Raw genomic sequence first — 17,332 nt, 5'->3', positions numbered from 1 at the left:
GAAACAGAAATGGTAAATAAGGAAGTTAATATAACAAACACTATAAATATATTTTTCCTTTCCTTTCTTCTCTCAGTTGTATTAATGGACATAAAATTAAATAACAATTATAACATGTATTATTGTGTATATGGAGTTAATATTTATAATAACAAAAAGGGAAGAGGAAACAGTTATACAGGAATCACGTTTTTGTATATAACCAGAATTAAGTTAGCATAAAAAATGAAGTCCATTCTCATAAGATATATATGGAAAGTTTTAGAGTAACCACTGAAAGAAACCCCAAAATATAGTGAAATATTGTAGAGAATATTTATAACAAAAACGTTTAAAATAATAGAAAATTAAAATATAGTGAAAAAATCATTAAAGCACTTCTGATTTCAGCTCTGACATCTAAAGAGCTTAGAAGTCATCACATTATAGTCATAATTTTAAAAATACTGAACAAACTGAAAATCAATGACTTTTCTTAGATTTACTGAGAACTGAGATCACAGAAAAAATCACCACCTCAAAATCTGGAGAGACAGTGAATACAGAGAATTACAGCTGAGATTAGCTTCTCTAAAGCAGAAGCCACTGGACCCAGTAACTGGCAGGAACACCTGCATAGTGATTTTAATGAATTCCTGAAGTCTGAATGTGGACCCCAACTTGAGATTTAAAAACTCCTGGAGAACCATCTTGAGGAGGTGGGGCAACACTTTTGTGGGTTTGGGATCCAAAAACCCAAAAATGTTCTCATAGTGAAGATCAGAGAAAAATCCTCTCACGTTTTGGGGTAGGAGTGGGGGCGGGGTGGAGCATCCATTTTGAAATAATCCCAGAACCTTTCCCAAAACAAAGGCCTGTCCAAAACAAAGGGAAACTATGTTGCCAAGTCTTATATGACCTGGGGAAGGTACAATAGGCCAGCTTCAGCCCTCTCTCATCTTCCTGCTCTATGTGAGAGGACTAAAAAAGGCTAAGAACTGCTTCTGGAGGTCAATTTCCAGGGACTCAGGTCTACTAAAAAATTGAGACTTGTTCATAACATTATAGAATGTATCCCCTTCCCAACACCTTATCACCACATTGACAGGGCCCCAATATATAATAACAGGGAGGGATCTGCAAGACACAGACTCCATTTAAGAAGGAGTTCTTAAGAAACCCAAAGATAGGCCGGGCGCGGTGGCTCAGGCCTGCAATCCCAGCACTTTGGGAAGCTGAGGCAGGTGGATCACTTGAGGTCAGCAGTTTGAGACCAGCCTGGCCAACTTGATGAAACCCTGTCTAAACTAAAAATACAAAAAATTTAACCAGGCATGGTGGCACATGCCTGTAATCCCAGCTATTCAGGAGACTGAGGCATGAACATTGCCTGAACCTGGGAGGCAGAGGTTGCAGGGAGCTGAGATCACACCACTGCACTCCAGCCTGGGAGACAGTGAGACGAAGGAAGGAAGGAAGGGAGGGAGGGAGGGAGGCCAAAGCTAATAAGGGAGAAGAAAAGGAAACAAGAAAAATCTAAAGCCCCTCATACGTACAGCTACAGCAAACATTAAACACAGGCAAGATTCTAGTCAGATTAACAGAAAACCTCACAGTAAACACCTAGTTACCTCAGTTCCTATTACTTAATTTATCAAGTCTACCTTCCAACAAAAAAATTACAAGGCATGCTGAAAGGCAAGAAAAAAACAGTCTGAGGAGACAAAGCAAGCTTTAAGCAAGCTTTAGAATCAGACTCAGATATGACACAGATCTTGGAATTATTAGGGAATTCAAAATAACTATACTTAATATGTTAAAGGTTCTAATGGATAAAGACAGACAACATGTAATAAAAGATGGGTAATGTAAGCAGAGTGATAGAAACACTAAGAAATGATCAAAAGAAAATGCCTGAAATAAAAAACACTGTGACAGAAATGAAGAATGCCTTTGATAGTCTAATAAATAGGCTAAACATAGCTGAGGAAAGAAACAGTGAGCTTTAAGATATGTCAACAGAAATTTCCTAAACTTAAATGTAAAGAAAAAATTTTTAAATTGAAGAGAATACACAAAAACTGTGGAACAAGTACAAAAGGTGTAATATGTGCATAATGGGAATATACACAGAAAAGAAAGAGAAAGGAGAATAAATATTTAAAATGTTGAGCCTATTAGGCCAAGAATTGTGCAAAATTATTGACAGGCCCCAAACTGCAGATCCAGGTATCTCAGAGAACACCAAGCAGAATACATAGCAAAACATATCTATACCTAGCCATTTCATATTCAAGCTGCAGAAAGGCAAAAGCAACGAGAAAATCTTGTAAGAAGCCAGAGAGGAAAATACACCTTACCTATAGAGGACCAAGGATAAGAATTCTATCAGACTTCTCATTATAAACCATGCAAACAACAGAATGGAATGAAATATTTAAAGTGTTGAAGGAAAAAAAATGACAACCTAGAATTCCGAATACTTTCTCAAACAAACAAAAAATGTGGGAAATTGTGGCCAGAAGACTTGCCTTGCAAAAATGTTAAAAGAAGTTCTTCAGAGAGAAGGAAAGTGATATAGGTTAAAAAACAACAAACAAACAAAACTTGGATATACATGGAAAAAAGTATCAGAAAAATAATAAATGCAGGTATAACAAAATATTTCATTTTTCTTTTTTTTTTTTTTTTTTTTTTTTGAGATGGAGTCTCGCTCTGTCGCCCAGGCTGGAATGCAGTGGCGCGATCTCAGCTCACTGCAAGCTCTGCCTCCCGGGTTCACGCCATTCTCCTGCCTCAGCCTCCCGAGTAGCTGGGACTACAGGTGCCCGCCACCACACCCGGCTAATTTTTTTGTATTTTTAGTAGAGACGTGGTTTCGCCGTGTTAGCCAGGATGGTCTTGATCTCCCGACCTCATGATCCCCGCCTCGGCCTCCCACAGTGCTGGAATTACAGACATGAGCCACTGCGCCTGGCCTCATTTTTCTTATTCTTAATTGATTTTATAGATAACTGTTCAAAGTAATAACAGCAACAGTGTATTGGGTGATTTTTACTTTATGGAAAAGTGAAATGAATTACAATAATATTATACGGGATAAGAGGGAAGAATTGAGAATATTCTGTTATAAGTTACCTATGAAATGGTGTAGTGTTATGTGAAAGTGTTGTTAGATTTAGCTGTAAATACATGACATAAACTCTAGGGATACTGGTAAAATTTTTTAAAGAGAGTATAATTTACTAAGAGAAAAGTGGAAATAAAATAATATAAAATGTTTACTAAAAATAGAAAAGGCAGAAAAAGGGAGGTAAAAAAGAAACAAAGAACAATTGCAATGAATAGAAAACAGTTACGAACATGGTAGATACTAATCCAAATATATAAATAATCACTTAACATGTGAATTTTCTAAATATGCCAATTAAAAGAATGAGACTGTCAGAGAGGATTAAGAAGCAAGACTCAACTATATTTTGTCTACAACATATATTTTAATCTATGACAATTAAAAGTAAAGAGATGAAGAAGGATATATCCTATTAACAATAATTGAAAGAAAGCTGGACTAGCTATATTAATTTCAGACAAAGCAGACTTCAGATCAGGGAAAATTATCAGGGATAAAGAGGGAAAAATATACAATGATAAAAGGGCAAATTCTCCAACAAAACATAATAATCCTTAATGTAAATGCACCTAACAACAGAGTATCAAAATACATGAAACAAAAATTGATAGAACTGAAAAAAGAGATAAATCTACTATTGTGGTTAGACTTTAACATCCCTCTATCAGGAATCGACAGATCCAGCAGCAGAAAATTAGTAAGTAGACAGTTGAACTGAATAGAACCATCAATCAAGTGGTTCTAATTAACATTTGTAGAATATTTCATTAATCAACAGCCACACTTTCTTCTCACGCTCACATGGAGCATTCACCAAGATAGACCACGTTATGGGCCATAAAACACAACTTCAATTTGTAAGAATAGAAATCAACAAATGGTGCTGGGACAACTAGATATCCACATGCAAAAGAATAAAATGGAACCATATGTGCAAATTGACTCAAAATTAATTAAAGACCTAAATATAAAAGCTAAGATTATAAAACTCTAAGAAAATAAATAGGCATGAATCTACATGACCTGGATTAGGCAATAATTCCTTAGATATAACACCAAAAGTGCAAGCAACAACAACAAAACAACATATTGGACATCATCAAAATTCAAATGTAAAATCAGAATTTTTGTTCTTCAGAGGACACCATCAAGAAACTGAAAAGACAACCCAAAAAATGAAAGAACATTTTTTCAAATCATATATAGGCACACCTCATTTTATTGCACTGTACTTTATTGAACTTCACAGATAATTGCATTTTTTACAAATTGAAGTTTTGTGGCAATTGTGTGTTGAGCAAGTCTATCGGTACCATTTTTCCAAAAGTGTATACTCACTTTGTGTCTATGTGTCACATTTTGGTAATTCTTACAATACTCCAAACTTTTTTTAAATTTTTTTTTAATTTTTTTTCCCGAGACAGAGTTTTGCTCTTGTTGCCCAGGCTGGAGTGCAATGGCACGATCTCAGCTCACAGCAACCTCCGCCTCCCAGGTTCAAGTGATTCTCCTACCTCAGCCTCCAAAGTAGCTGAGATTACAGGCGTGCACCACCACGCCCAGCTAATTTTGTATTTTTAGTAGAGACAGGGTTTCTCCATGTTGATCAGGCTGGTCTAAAACTCCCGACCTCAGGTGATCCACCCACCTTGGCCTCCCAAAGTGCTGGGATTACAGGCATGAGCCACCGCGCCCAGCCACAATACTCCAAACGTTTTCATTATTATTATATCTGTTATGGAGACCTGTGATCAGTGATCTTTGATGTCACTATTGTAACTGTTTGGGGGCACTATGAACCATGCACATATAAGACAGTGAATTTAATCAGTAAATGTTGTGTGTGTTCTGACTACTCCACCCCTGAGATACAACAAAATTGAAATCAGGCCAGTTAGTAATTCTACAGTGGCCTCTAAGTGTTCAAGTGAAAGGAAGAGTCACACGTCTCTCGCTTGAAATCAAAAGCTAGAAATGATTCAGCTTAGTGAGGCAGGCATGTCAAAAGCTGAGATATGCTGAAATCTGGGCTTCTTGCACCAGTCAGCCAAGTTATGAATACAAAGGAAAAGTTATTGAAGGAAATTAAAAGTGACACTCCTATGAACACACAAATGATAAGACAGCGAAGCAGCCATATTGTTGTATGGAGAAAGTTTGCATGGTCTGGATAGAAGATCAAATCAGCCACAGCATTCCCTTAAGCCAAGGCCTAATACAGAGCAAGACCTGAACTCTCATCAATTCTATGAAGGCTGGAAGAGGTGAGAAAGGTGCAGAAGAAAAGTTTGAAGCTAGCAGAAGTTGGTTCATGAAGTTTAAAGAAAGGAGCCATCTCCTTAGCATAAAAGTGCAAGGTGAAACAACAGGTGCTGATGGAGAAGCTGCAGCAAGTTACCCAGGAGATCTAAGATCACTGATGAATGTGGCTACACTAAAGAAGAGGTTTTTAATGTAGAGGAAACAGCCTTCTATTAAAAGAAGATGCCATCTAGGACTTTCATAGCTAGAGAGGAGAAGTCAATGCCTGGCTTCAAAGCTTCAAAAGACAGGCTAACTCTCTTGTTAGGAGCTAAAGCAGCTGGTGACATTAAGTTGAAGCCAGTGCTCATTTACCATTCTGAAAATCCTAGGGCCCTTAAAAATGAATCATGCTAAATCTATTCTGCCTGTGTTCTATAAATGAAACAACAAAACCTACATAACAGCGTATCTGTTTACAGCATGGTTTACTATTTTAAGCCCACTGCTGAGATCTGCTGCTCAGATTAAAAAAAAAAAAAGATTCCTTTCAAAATATTACTGCTCATTGACAATGCACATGGTCAACCTAGAGCTCTGATGGAGATGTACAAGGAGATTAATGTTGTTTTCATGCCTGCTAATATATTCATTCTGCAGTGCATGGATCAAGGAGTAATTCTGACTTTCAAGTCTTGTTATTTAAGAAGTACATTTCAGAAGGCTATATATAACTGCCATAGTGAGTCCTCTGGTGGATCTGGGAAAAGTACATTGAAAACCTTCTGGAAAAGAATCACCATTCTAGATGCCATTGAGAACATTCGCAGAGGAGGTCGAAATTTCAACATTAACAGGAGTTTGGAAGAAGTTGATTCCAACCCTCATGGACAACTTTGAGGGGTTCAAGACTTCAGTGGAGGAAGTAACTGCAGACATGGTGGAAACAGCAAGAGAACTAGAATTAGAAGTGGAGCCTAAAGACGTGACTAAATTGCTGCAATCTCATGATCAAACTTGAATAGATGAGGTGGTGCTTCTTATGGATGAGCAAAGAAAGTGGTCTCTTGAGATGGAATCTATTTGTCATGAAGATGCTCTGAACACTATTGAAGTGACAACTAAGAATTTAGTAGTCCATAAACTTTGTTGATAAAGCAGTGACAGGGTTTGAAAAGACTGCAATTTTGAAAGAAGTTCTACCGTGGGTAAAAATGCTATCAAACAGAATCACGTGCTACAGAGAAATCTTTCATGAGAGGAAGAATCCATCGATGTGGCAAACTTCATTGGTGTATTATTTTAAGAATTTTCCCCAACCACTCCAACCTTTAGCAACCACCACTCTGATAATTTAGCAAGCATCAACGTTAAGAGAAAACTGTCCACTAACAAAAAGATTATAACTTGTTGAAGGCTCAGATGACCATTAGCATTTGTTATCAATAAAGTTTTGTTTTGTTTTGTTTTTGAAACGGAGTCTTGCTCTGTCACCCAGGCTGGAGTGAAGTGGCACGATCTCAGCTCACTGCAACCTCCACCTCCCAGGTTCAAGCGATTCTCCTGTCTCAGCCTCCTGAACAGCTGAGATTACAGGCATGCACCACCACGCCTGGCTAATTTTTGTATTTTTAGTAGAGACGGGGTTTCACCATGTTGACCAGGCTGGTCTCAAACCCCTGACCTCAAGTGATCTGCCCACCTCGGCCTCCCAAAGTGCTGGGATTACAGGCGTGAGCCACCACGCCCAGCCAATAAAGTATTCTTTAATTAAGGAATGTACCTTGGTTTTTTAGACATAATGTTATTGCACACTTAATAGACTACAGTAGAGTGTAAACACAACTTTTATATTCAGCTGGAAACCAAAAATTTAATGTGACTCACTTCATTGCAATATTCACTTCACTGTAGTGGTTTGGATCCAAATGCACAGTATCTCCAAGGTAGACATGTATCTGATAAGAATATAATATCCAGAATATATAAAAAACTGTTGCAACTCAACAATGAAAAGACAGCTAACTGAATTTTTTTTAATGAGCAAAAGATTTAAATAGACATATTCCCAAAGAAGACATTAAAATAGCCAATAAGCAAGATGAAAAGATGTGCAACATCATTAGCCATTAATAACAAGGAGTGACTGCTACTGGAGACGGGTTTTTCTGGAGCTAGGCAGTGGTGATGGCTACATAATCTTGTGAATATATTAAAAACCACTGAATTGCATAGTTTAACATCGTGAATTTTATGTTATGTAAATTATATCTCAATAAAGAGACAAATAACTTGATTTAAAAACACGCTAAGGATCTGAATAGACATTTCTTTGAATGAAGGCATACGAACTTCCAGTAGGTACATGAAAGATGCTGTATTAGTCCATTTTCACACTGCTATAAAGATACTATCTGAGACTGGGTAATTTATAAACAAAAGAGGTTTAATCAACTCACAGTTCCACATGGCTGGGGAGGCCTCAGGAAACTTACAATCATGGTGGAAGGCGAAGGAAAGGCAAGTACTTCCTTCACAAGGTGGCAGGAAAGAGAGCAAGAGCGATGGGGGAAGAGCCCCTTATAAAACCATCAGATCTCGTGAGAACTCACTCACTATCATAAGAACAGCATGGGAGAAACCACCCCCATGATCCAATCACCTCCCACCTGGTCCCTCCCTCGACATGTAGGGTTGACAATTCAAGATGAGATTTGGGCGGGGACACAGAGCCAAACCATATCAGATGCTCAATATCATTATTCCTGAGGAAAATGCATATCAATCTCACCATGAGAAACCACTTCATATCCACTAATATGTCTATAATCAAAAAGACTGCCAATAACAAATGTTTGGTGAGGGTGTGTAGAAAATGAAACCCTCATACACAGATGGTGAGAAAATAAATTGGTGCAGTGACTTTCTTTTCTTGTTGTTGTTGTCGTTTTGTTTTGTTTTTTTGTCTGAGACGGAGTCTTGCTCTGTCAAGTGAAGCCAAGGCAGGCGGATCATTTGAGGTCAGGAGTTCGAGATCAGCCTGGCCAACATGGTGAAACCTCATCTCTACAAAAATTAGCTGGATGTGGTGGTGCATGCCTGTAATCCCAGGTACTCTAGAGGCTGAGGCAGGAGAATCACTTGAACTTGGGAGGTGGAGGTTGCAGTTGTGCTCCAGCCTTGGTGACAGAGCAAGACTCTGTCAAAAAAAAGGAAAGGAAAGGAAAGGGAGGGAAGGGAAAGGGAAAGGGAAAGGGAAAGGGAAAGGGAAAGGGAAGGAAACTTTCTATTGCATAAGCTGGGTGGTAGATACACAGGTGCTCATTTTATTGTGATCCTTTAAATTTGCATTTATATTATTCTTTCTGTGGATAAAATATATATCTTAATAAAAGCATTTTTTAGAAGTCTGACAAACCCAGATTCTGGTTCAACCACTTAAGATTTCTGAGTTCTTGGGCACATTACTTAACCTAAGCCTTCCAATGTCTTATCTGTAAAGCAGAGATGGCAATAATAACAACTCCCTCATAGGCTTTTACATCATGTGCCTGGCACATGGTCAGTGCTATTATTAGCTAATGTCAGCTATAAGCAGTTGAGCCACTTGCCTAAAAATTCCAAGTTCATGACTTCTCTTTCTTTAAACTACAATTTCCATATTTGCTATTCCGTAAGAGTTCAAAATTTGATCAGAGGAATAAAACTGACCTTCAAACAGGACTTACTGCAATTCAACCTTTAAAATGTCCTTACATAACATCTTTGTAAAGCCAATAAATATTGCACCTTAATAAACCAGGACAAGAACCAAAATTTCTCAATGCCATCCCCATCACACTACCAATGACTTTCTCCACAGAATTGGAAAAAACTACTTTAAAGTTCATACGGAACCAAAAAAGAGCCCACATTGCCAAGACAATCGTAAGCCAAAAGAACAAAGCTGGGGGCATCACGCTGACTTCAAACTATACTACAAGGCTACAGTAACCAAAACAGCATGGTACTGGTACCAAAACAGAGATATAGACCAATGGAACAGAACAGAGCCCTCAGAAATAATACCGCACATCTACAACCATATGATCTTTGACAAACCTGACAAAAACAAGAAATGGGGAAAGGATCCCCTATTTAATAAATGGTGCTGGGAAAATTGGCTAGCCATAAGTAGAAAGCTGAAACTGGATCCTTTCTTTGCTCCTTATATGAAAATTAATTCAAGATGGATTAGAGACTTAAATGTTAGACCTAAAACCATCAAAACCCTAGAAGAAAACCTAGGGAATACCATTCAGGACATAGGCATGGGCAAGGACTTCATGTCTAAAACACCAAAAGCAACGGCAACAAAAGCAAAAATTCACAAATGGGATCTAATTAAACTAAAGAGCTTCTGCACAGCAAAAGAAACTACCATCAGAGTGAACAGGCAACCTACAGAATGGGAGAAAATTTTTGCAATCTACTCATCTGACAAAGGCTGATATCTAGAATCTACAAAGAACTGAAACAAATTTACAAGAAAAAATCAAACGACCCCATCAAAAAGTGGATGAAGGATATGAACAGACACTTCTCAAAAGAAGACATTTATGCAGCCAACAGACATGAAAAAATGCTCACCATCACTCACCGTCGGAGAAATGCAAATCAAAACCACAATGAGATACCATCTCACACCAGTTAGAAAGGCGATCATTAAAAAGTCAGGAAACAACAGGTGCTGGAGAGGATGTGGAGAAACAGGAACACTTTTACACTGTTGGTGGGACTGTAAACTAGTTCAACCATTGTGGAAGCCAGTGTGGTAATTCCTCAAGGATCTAGAACTAGAAATACCATTTGACCCAGCCATCCCATTACCGGGGATATACCCGAAGGATTATAAGTCATGCTGCTATAAAGACACATGCACACGTATGTTTATTGCGGCACTATTCACAATAGCAAAGACTTGGAATCAACCCAAATGTCCATCAGTGACAGACTGGATTAAGAAAATGTGGCACATATGCACCATGGAATACTATGCAGCCATAAAAAAGGATGAGTTCTTGTCCTTTGTAGGGACATGGATGCAGCTGGAAACCATCATTCTCAGCAAACGATCGCAAGAACAGAAAACCAAACACCGCATGTTCTCATTCATAGGTGGGAATTGAACAATGAGAATACTTGGACACAGGAAGTGGGAACAGGGGAGGGATAGCATTAGGAGATATATCTAATGTGAATGACGAATTAATGGGTGCAGCACACAACATGACACATGTATACATATGTAACAAACCTGCATGTTGTGCACATGTACCCTAGAACTTAAAGTATAATAATAAAAATAAAATAAAATAAAATAAAATAAAAATAAAAATAAAGATTGTTGAGAAGAGTGACAAAAAAAAAAAAAAAATTCTGTCATTTCTGGAGGTTGGTGTCAACTAATGTTCTAGCCTAGCTCTGGGAGCTCAAATCTAGGTCAGATTAAGAGAATATTCTTTTCAGTCTTGAACAGCTTCCAGAATCCATGTCCATTCTGCATCTTAGTCTCCAAGTTAAGTGAAGAGTCTCTATGTTGGACTTGCTTTTGTCCCACCTGGATTTCCAGCACATGACTTCAAAGGTAAAATTCTGTCATCAAGCCTACACTACAGTTTTCTGGCCCAGATGAATGTGTCAGTGAATGTGTCAGGGTTGGGTAGTCAGAAGCTAAAGATGAGCAAGACAGGTGTGGCACTTATCTAGGTCCCTTGCAAGGACTCATATTCTTAAAGGAGACACTATTCTATTGTTCATCATGAATCGGAAGCAACTTATAGTCATGTATAATTATTATCAGAGCCCTTTGCTTAAAGTATCTGTCACACAGCTCACACCTGCTTTGTAGCTAATCATTGCCTAAAACTTTCTCTACACAGACAAGGGAAGGCAAAAAGAGATGAACCTACGCAGTTTAGCTATGTGTCAGCAACTCAGATAAAACATTCACTGGGGCAAGGGAAAGCTAAACGATAGGCTCTAAATAGAATTTTGCTTCAGGAAAGCCCTCTCTGACCCTTTCTCCACATCCCACGAAGTTGATATCATGTTACTGTTGTCTCACAGAACCCTTTTAATTTACTGTTTCATAATATGCCATGTTTATAACGTTTAATTTAATATCTGCATTTCCCTCAAGATTCTGTGCTCCATGAGGGGAGAGACCTCCTCCTCCTTGTTCATTCCTGTATCCCCATCAACTGGTACAGGGCCTTGCACATAGTAGGTGCTCAAGAATTTATTTGTTGGATTAATGGACAATCAATCCATGTAACAATGAATCAATTCCTGGCATCATGAACAGGGATAATCAAGAGTCCAACTGAAGACCTTGGATTTCCAAATGACGTGGTCCTAAGAAATGATCTCATTGTAAAATCACTTAGTTGGGGAAATGTTAACTATTTACCTGTGCTGAGTGAGTACATTTACAGCTGAAGGATGGTTTGCACAGTAAGCCAGATACATAGATTTAAAATGAGGCATGAGACTCAGTAGACAACCTCCTACTTTTTGCTGGTTTTCTGGAAACCTGTAAATAAAATGGACAAAACACAGAATGCAAAATAGGAAACAGGAGGCAAAGGAAGATTATTCCAATTATATCTGGCAGCATGAAAGCCTTCTGAATATTTTGCCAAGGTTAAAAGAGAAACTATATTATAACCATTTTACCCATGAAACACATATTCTTGCCCACTGCTTTAAACTCTAGCCACCAAACGTAGTTCTAATACATAGAGTCAGATACTCACTTGGAATTAGTAGGTACGGTTGCTTGTTTGTTTTTAAGATGATTATTTTCAAATTTAGCTGGGTACACTAAAAATACTCTTGGTTAATTTATCTAAAGTTTGAGTACAGACAAAACTAATCAAATCCAAAAATGACATACCACAAAAGAATATTATGTAATCTTGGAGGCCTGGTGTTTGCTAGGCAGGGTGGCCTCAAAAGTTTTTAAATTAATGTTTTAAAGTATAAGCCACCTGTCTTCATTTGTAGAAAAATCAGAAAAGCATAATAAGAAAAATGAATTTCTCAGACTCCCACCATTTGGAGATACTGACTCTAAAAATGTTGACATATTTCTTGGGCTTTTTTCTAATGTTTCTCTATAAAATGGAAAACATAAGGATTATGAATCTAGTTTGCAATCTGCCCTTCTCGCTTAGTGAACATCTTTTCATATCAATAATCTAGATCCCTCTTGGTCCCTCAAGTCCCTTTAGTGTGGGCCCTCTCCATCTTTCTCCCTGGACAACCACCTCTGTCCCATTAAGCTTAAATAACAGGTAATCATCTCAGTTTCCCTGTAGAGATGAAAGCTGCCAACTTCTTCAAGATAAGCTACTTGAAAAATTAGTCTTTCTATAGAAACATGTTGCCTGATGATCATTATAGTTCACTCTGTAGTATGAAGTTAAACATCTGGACAATCTAGCTAACCATCAAAAATGTGTTGGTTCACATAAAGATATATTTTTCCTTCCCTCACTTTCTGTGTGTTTCAACTCTTAATATAATAGACACAGTATCAGGAGCAATTCAAAGAGACCAAATCTGTTAAACTGAATGAATCATTTGAATGACTTTTCCAAGTAATTTGCAATGTACAAAAGAAAATATGTAATCAGTGCCAGAGGTGTCATTCATGGTCAATTAAGACCTTATGTGTCTCCAGCGAGGGGATCATCACACACTGGGGCCTGTCGAGGAGTGGCGGGAAAGGGGAGAGAGAGCATTAGGACAAATACCTAATGCATGCGGGGCTTAAATCCTGGATGACGTGTTGATAGGTGCAGCAAACCACCACAGCACATGTATACCTATGTAACAAACCTGCACATTCAGCACATGTATCCCAGAACTTTAAGAAACATTTAAAAAATTAAAAAGACCTTATTTGTCTCTTATACTGACCAGAAACAGCAAACTCAGGTATTTTTAAATAAAGTCAAAAGTAATTTACGAGATACAGAATTCTAATACACAACTAGTGGTTTGACACTGTGAACACTGCCACCTAGTACATTGCCTATGTATTGCTACTTTGTTCAAAGCTGTAACAAATACCTAACTATGAAGTGCCCTTACCTAAGGCAACAGGTAAAAGGAAAACAAAACACAAACAGCAATGTTGCTGGCTATCCTATCAGAAATATGCCACACTTACTTTGAACATTCTTCCAAGGCTTGGCAGAGTGTCTGTTGAAATGTGCATACTTCCTCGAAGTTTCCCAGTAAAGACGTAACCTCCACAGTACTCAGACTGAAAAAAAAATACAGTACTTGTAGTTATCTCTTCTAGTCTAGTTGGCGAATAGTTTGCAAACATATGGTAAATACAAGGGAAGTAATCCCTGTATTTTAACTTTTGCCTTTCAATTTACAACAATTCTATTGTCTTGGGCAACTTCTTAAGCTTCTCCCCTTGATTTTCTTTTATATAATAAGAATAATGATCCTAAAGAAAAGGAGTGGTCATAAGGGACATTTAGGTCTTTTATAAAGCAAGGAGTAAATTAAAACAAGTGTTTAATACTGAAGTATATAAATAGATAAAAATACATCATAGCTATGAATAAGTGTAAAAAAACCCTTGAGTACCTTCCACTGGATGAACTGGAAAAGTAATTGAAAGACATTATATATGCTCATATAATACACAAGAAAAAATAGCAAAATCAACTTTCTCCTAAACTAAAATGCTCATATATCAATTAAAGGAAATCTTTATGAGATGAAGTAGGAGGGAAAAAATAGTATCGATTTGTTTGTTTTTAGAGTGGAGTGAAGTCAAATAAAGTTTTTAGAGTGGAGTGAAGTCAAATAAAGGCAAACTGAACCACTTTATCCAGGGCCTCTGTATGAAGAATGTTCTTATCCATTCCTCCCCTACCAAAGAGTAAGTGATAATAATAACAAGAGCCAACACTCATAGAGCACTGAACACTTACACAAGCATTTTACAATTAAAATCTCATTTTAACCTTATAATAACTCTATAAGGTAGGTATTATGCCAGGGCTATTACCATTTTACAGGTGGGGAAACCCAGGCATAGAGAGGTTAAGCAAATCATCCAAAGCTACAAAGCCAGGAAATGCCAAAGACAGAAATTGAACCAAAACATTCTAGCTGCAGAGTCCATGCTCTTAACCACTTTTTGGGAGAAAACGTTTCTGAAGATTTGCTTAAAAAGCCAAGTTTGGGCTGGGCGTGGTGGCTCACACCTGTAATCCCAGAACTTTGGGAGGCCGAGGCAGGTGGATCACTTGAAGCCAGGAGTTTGAAACCAGCCAGACTGACATGGTGAAACCCCATCTGTACTAAAAATACGAAAAATTAGTCGAGTGTGGTGGCAGGCGCCTGTAATTCCAGCTACTCGGGAGGCTGAGGCAGGAGAATCGCTTGAACCTAGGAGGCGGAGGTTGCAGTGAGCTGAGATCGTGCCACTGCACTCTAGGCTGGGTGACAGAGTAAGACTCTGTCTCACACACACACACACACACACACACACACACAAACGCCCTTGTCTGCCACATGTTCTTCTCCTGGAGTGTATGGTAATACTAGGCCGGGTGTGGTGGCTTACGCCTGAAATCCCAGCACTTTGGGAGACCAAGGCGGGCAGATCACTTGAGGTCAGGAGATCAAGACCAGCCTGGCCAATATGGTGAAATCCCATCACTACTAAAAATAGAAAATTAGCCATGCGTGATGGCCTATGCCTGTAGTCCCAGCTACTCAGGAGGCCGAGGCAGGAGAATCGCTTGAACCTGGGAAGCAGAGGTTGCAGTGAGCCGAGATCTCGCCACTGCACTCAAGCCTGGGGGACAGAGTGAGACTCCGTCTCAAAATATATATATGTATAATATATTATATATTTTATTTTTTTATTATATATTATATATTACATATATTAAATATATAATATATTATATATGTATATTATATATAGAAAATACCAGGGGAGTATTCCCAAGAGAATATTTTTTTGCTGACTAAGAAAGAAAGGGAAGAAGACCAAAACAAACATTACCAGTAACTCTGAGAGAATAAAAAACTGCTAGTTCCTCTGCTGTAATGCCATCCTGAATCACAAGCTGGAAAACCCCTATTCTAAAGTGAAACCTTTAGCCAACCAACTTCCCTCGTTGTTGCTCTCTCAGAGCAGTGAGAACTTAAGTTGGGGCCTTATCAGAACCTGACTGGGGGCTTATCTGGCCCCTTCGCGATCAGATAATAGTCAGTCTGGTTTGCTCAAATCACTTTGGGGCCAACAAGACAGTCAGAAGTAATGGAAACTTACTATCACTGCATTCTGAATTCATTTAGGAACAGTACAGGTCTGACTCAGGTCTCTCACCTCCTCAGCCCTGACTCTTTTCCAAAGAACTCAAACAAACCAGTAAGAAAAAAAACAAATAATCCCATCAAAAAGTAGGCAAATGACATGAACACACACTTCTCAAAAGAAGACTTACAAATGGCCAAACAACATATGAAGAAATGCTCACTATCACTAATCATCAGGGAAATACAAATTAAAACCATGAGATACCACCTCCGCCCAGCCAGAATGGCCATTATTAAAAAGTCAACAATAATAGATGTTGGCAGCCGGGTGCAGTGGCTCACGCCTGTAATCCCAGCACTTTGGGAGGCCGAGGCAGGCAGATCACGAGGTCAGGAGATCAAGACCATCCTGGCTAACACAGTGAAACCCCATCTCTACTAAAAAAATACAAAAAATTAGCCGGGCGTGGTGGCGGGAGGCTGAGACAGGAGAATGGCGTGAACCTGGGAGGCAGAGCTTGCAGTGAGCCGAGATCGCGCCACTGCACTTCAGCCTGGGCAACAGAGCGAGACTCCGTCTCAAAAAAATAAAAATAAATAAATAAAATTTTAAAAAATAGATGTTGGCGTAGATGTGGCGAAAAGGGAACACTTACACACTGCTGGTGGGAATGTAAATTAGTACAGCCTCTTTGGAAAACACTACAGAGTTTTCTCAAACCTAAAAGTAGATCTACCATTCCATCCAGCAATCTCACTACTGAGTATTTAGCCAAAGGAAAAGAACTCATTAAATCCTTGTATTGTTTTTTGATCGCTAATCAGTCCCTCCTTCATTTAAAATCTTACCATCTCCCCTCCCAGAGTTACCACTTCAGTTTCCATCTCCTCTGCCTGTCACTTCCAGAAAACAGAAAGCATGTTTCACTTGGCAGCAGGGGGCACAGTGGCTCCAGCCTGGCCACGTACTGGCTGTGTGATGGGCAAGGGAGTAAACTTGTCTGGACTTCAGCTTCTTCTCTATCCAATAGAGATAGTCATTTCTCCCAGGATACTAGACCCAATGATTTACTGATTTACTTCAGCTCTAAGAACTATGATTCACAGAACACTTCATATTTCACATGATAAGAATAAAAAATACTTTGTTTTTTGTTCTGTTTTGTTTGAGATGGAATCTCACTCTGTCCCCCAGGCTGGAGTACAGTGGCATGAACTTGGTGCACTGCAACCTCTGCCTACCGAGTTCAAGCGATTCTCCTGCCTCAGCCTCCTGAGTAGCTGGGACTACAAGTGCGCACCACCATGCCGAGCTAATTTTGTATTTTTAGTAGAGATGGGGTTTCGCCATGTTGCCCAGGTTGGTCTTGAACTCCTGGCCTCAAGTGATCCACCGCCTTGGCCTCCCAAAGTGCTGGGATTACAGGCGTGAGCCAACGTGCCCAGCCAGCCACTGCGCCTGCCCCAAATAACACTTTGTTATGGATCATGTTTAAACTCTTACAACACAGGAATAGAAAATCTTTTCATACTGAAGTAGATTTCCATGGTGCCAGGAGAATAAACAAGTGGGAAATTTAGCAAGAAAAAAGACATTATAACTAAACAAGCATAATTTGGAAAAGGGGAGAATTT

At 38.7% G+C, this 17,332-nt stretch overlaps 1 protein-coding gene across 5 annotated transcripts in view; it reads right to left on the bottom strand.

Annotated features, from left to right (window-relative positions):
- The window catches only part of LOC105481369 (Rac/Cdc42 guanine nucleotide exchange factor 6), a 119,414-nt gene that overhangs the window by 33,127 nt on the left and 68,955 nt on the right, over positions 1 to 17,332 (bottom strand). For all 5 annotated transcript variants that reach the window (XM_011740895.3, XM_011740897.3, XM_011740898.3 and 2 more), the window contains 2 exons: positions 13,572 to 13,667; positions 11,805 to 11,927 (listed from right to left, as the gene is read on the bottom strand). In XM_011740895.3, the coding sequence (XP_011739197.1) occupies positions 11,805 to 11,927; positions 13,572 to 13,667 (219 nt within the window). The remainder of the gene's footprint in view (positions 1 to 11,804; positions 11,928 to 13,571; positions 13,668 to 17,332) is intronic.

Source organism: Macaca nemestrina, chromosome X (assembly GCF_043159975.1).
Source record: "Macaca nemestrina isolate mMacNem1 chromosome X, mMacNem.hap1, whole genome shotgun sequence".
Classification (NCBI taxonomy): domain Eukaryota; kingdom Metazoa; phylum Chordata; class Mammalia; order Primates; family Cercopithecidae; genus Macaca; species Macaca nemestrina.
Note: the sequence above shows the minus strand (reverse complement) of the source record. Positions and strands in the feature narration are given on the sequence as shown.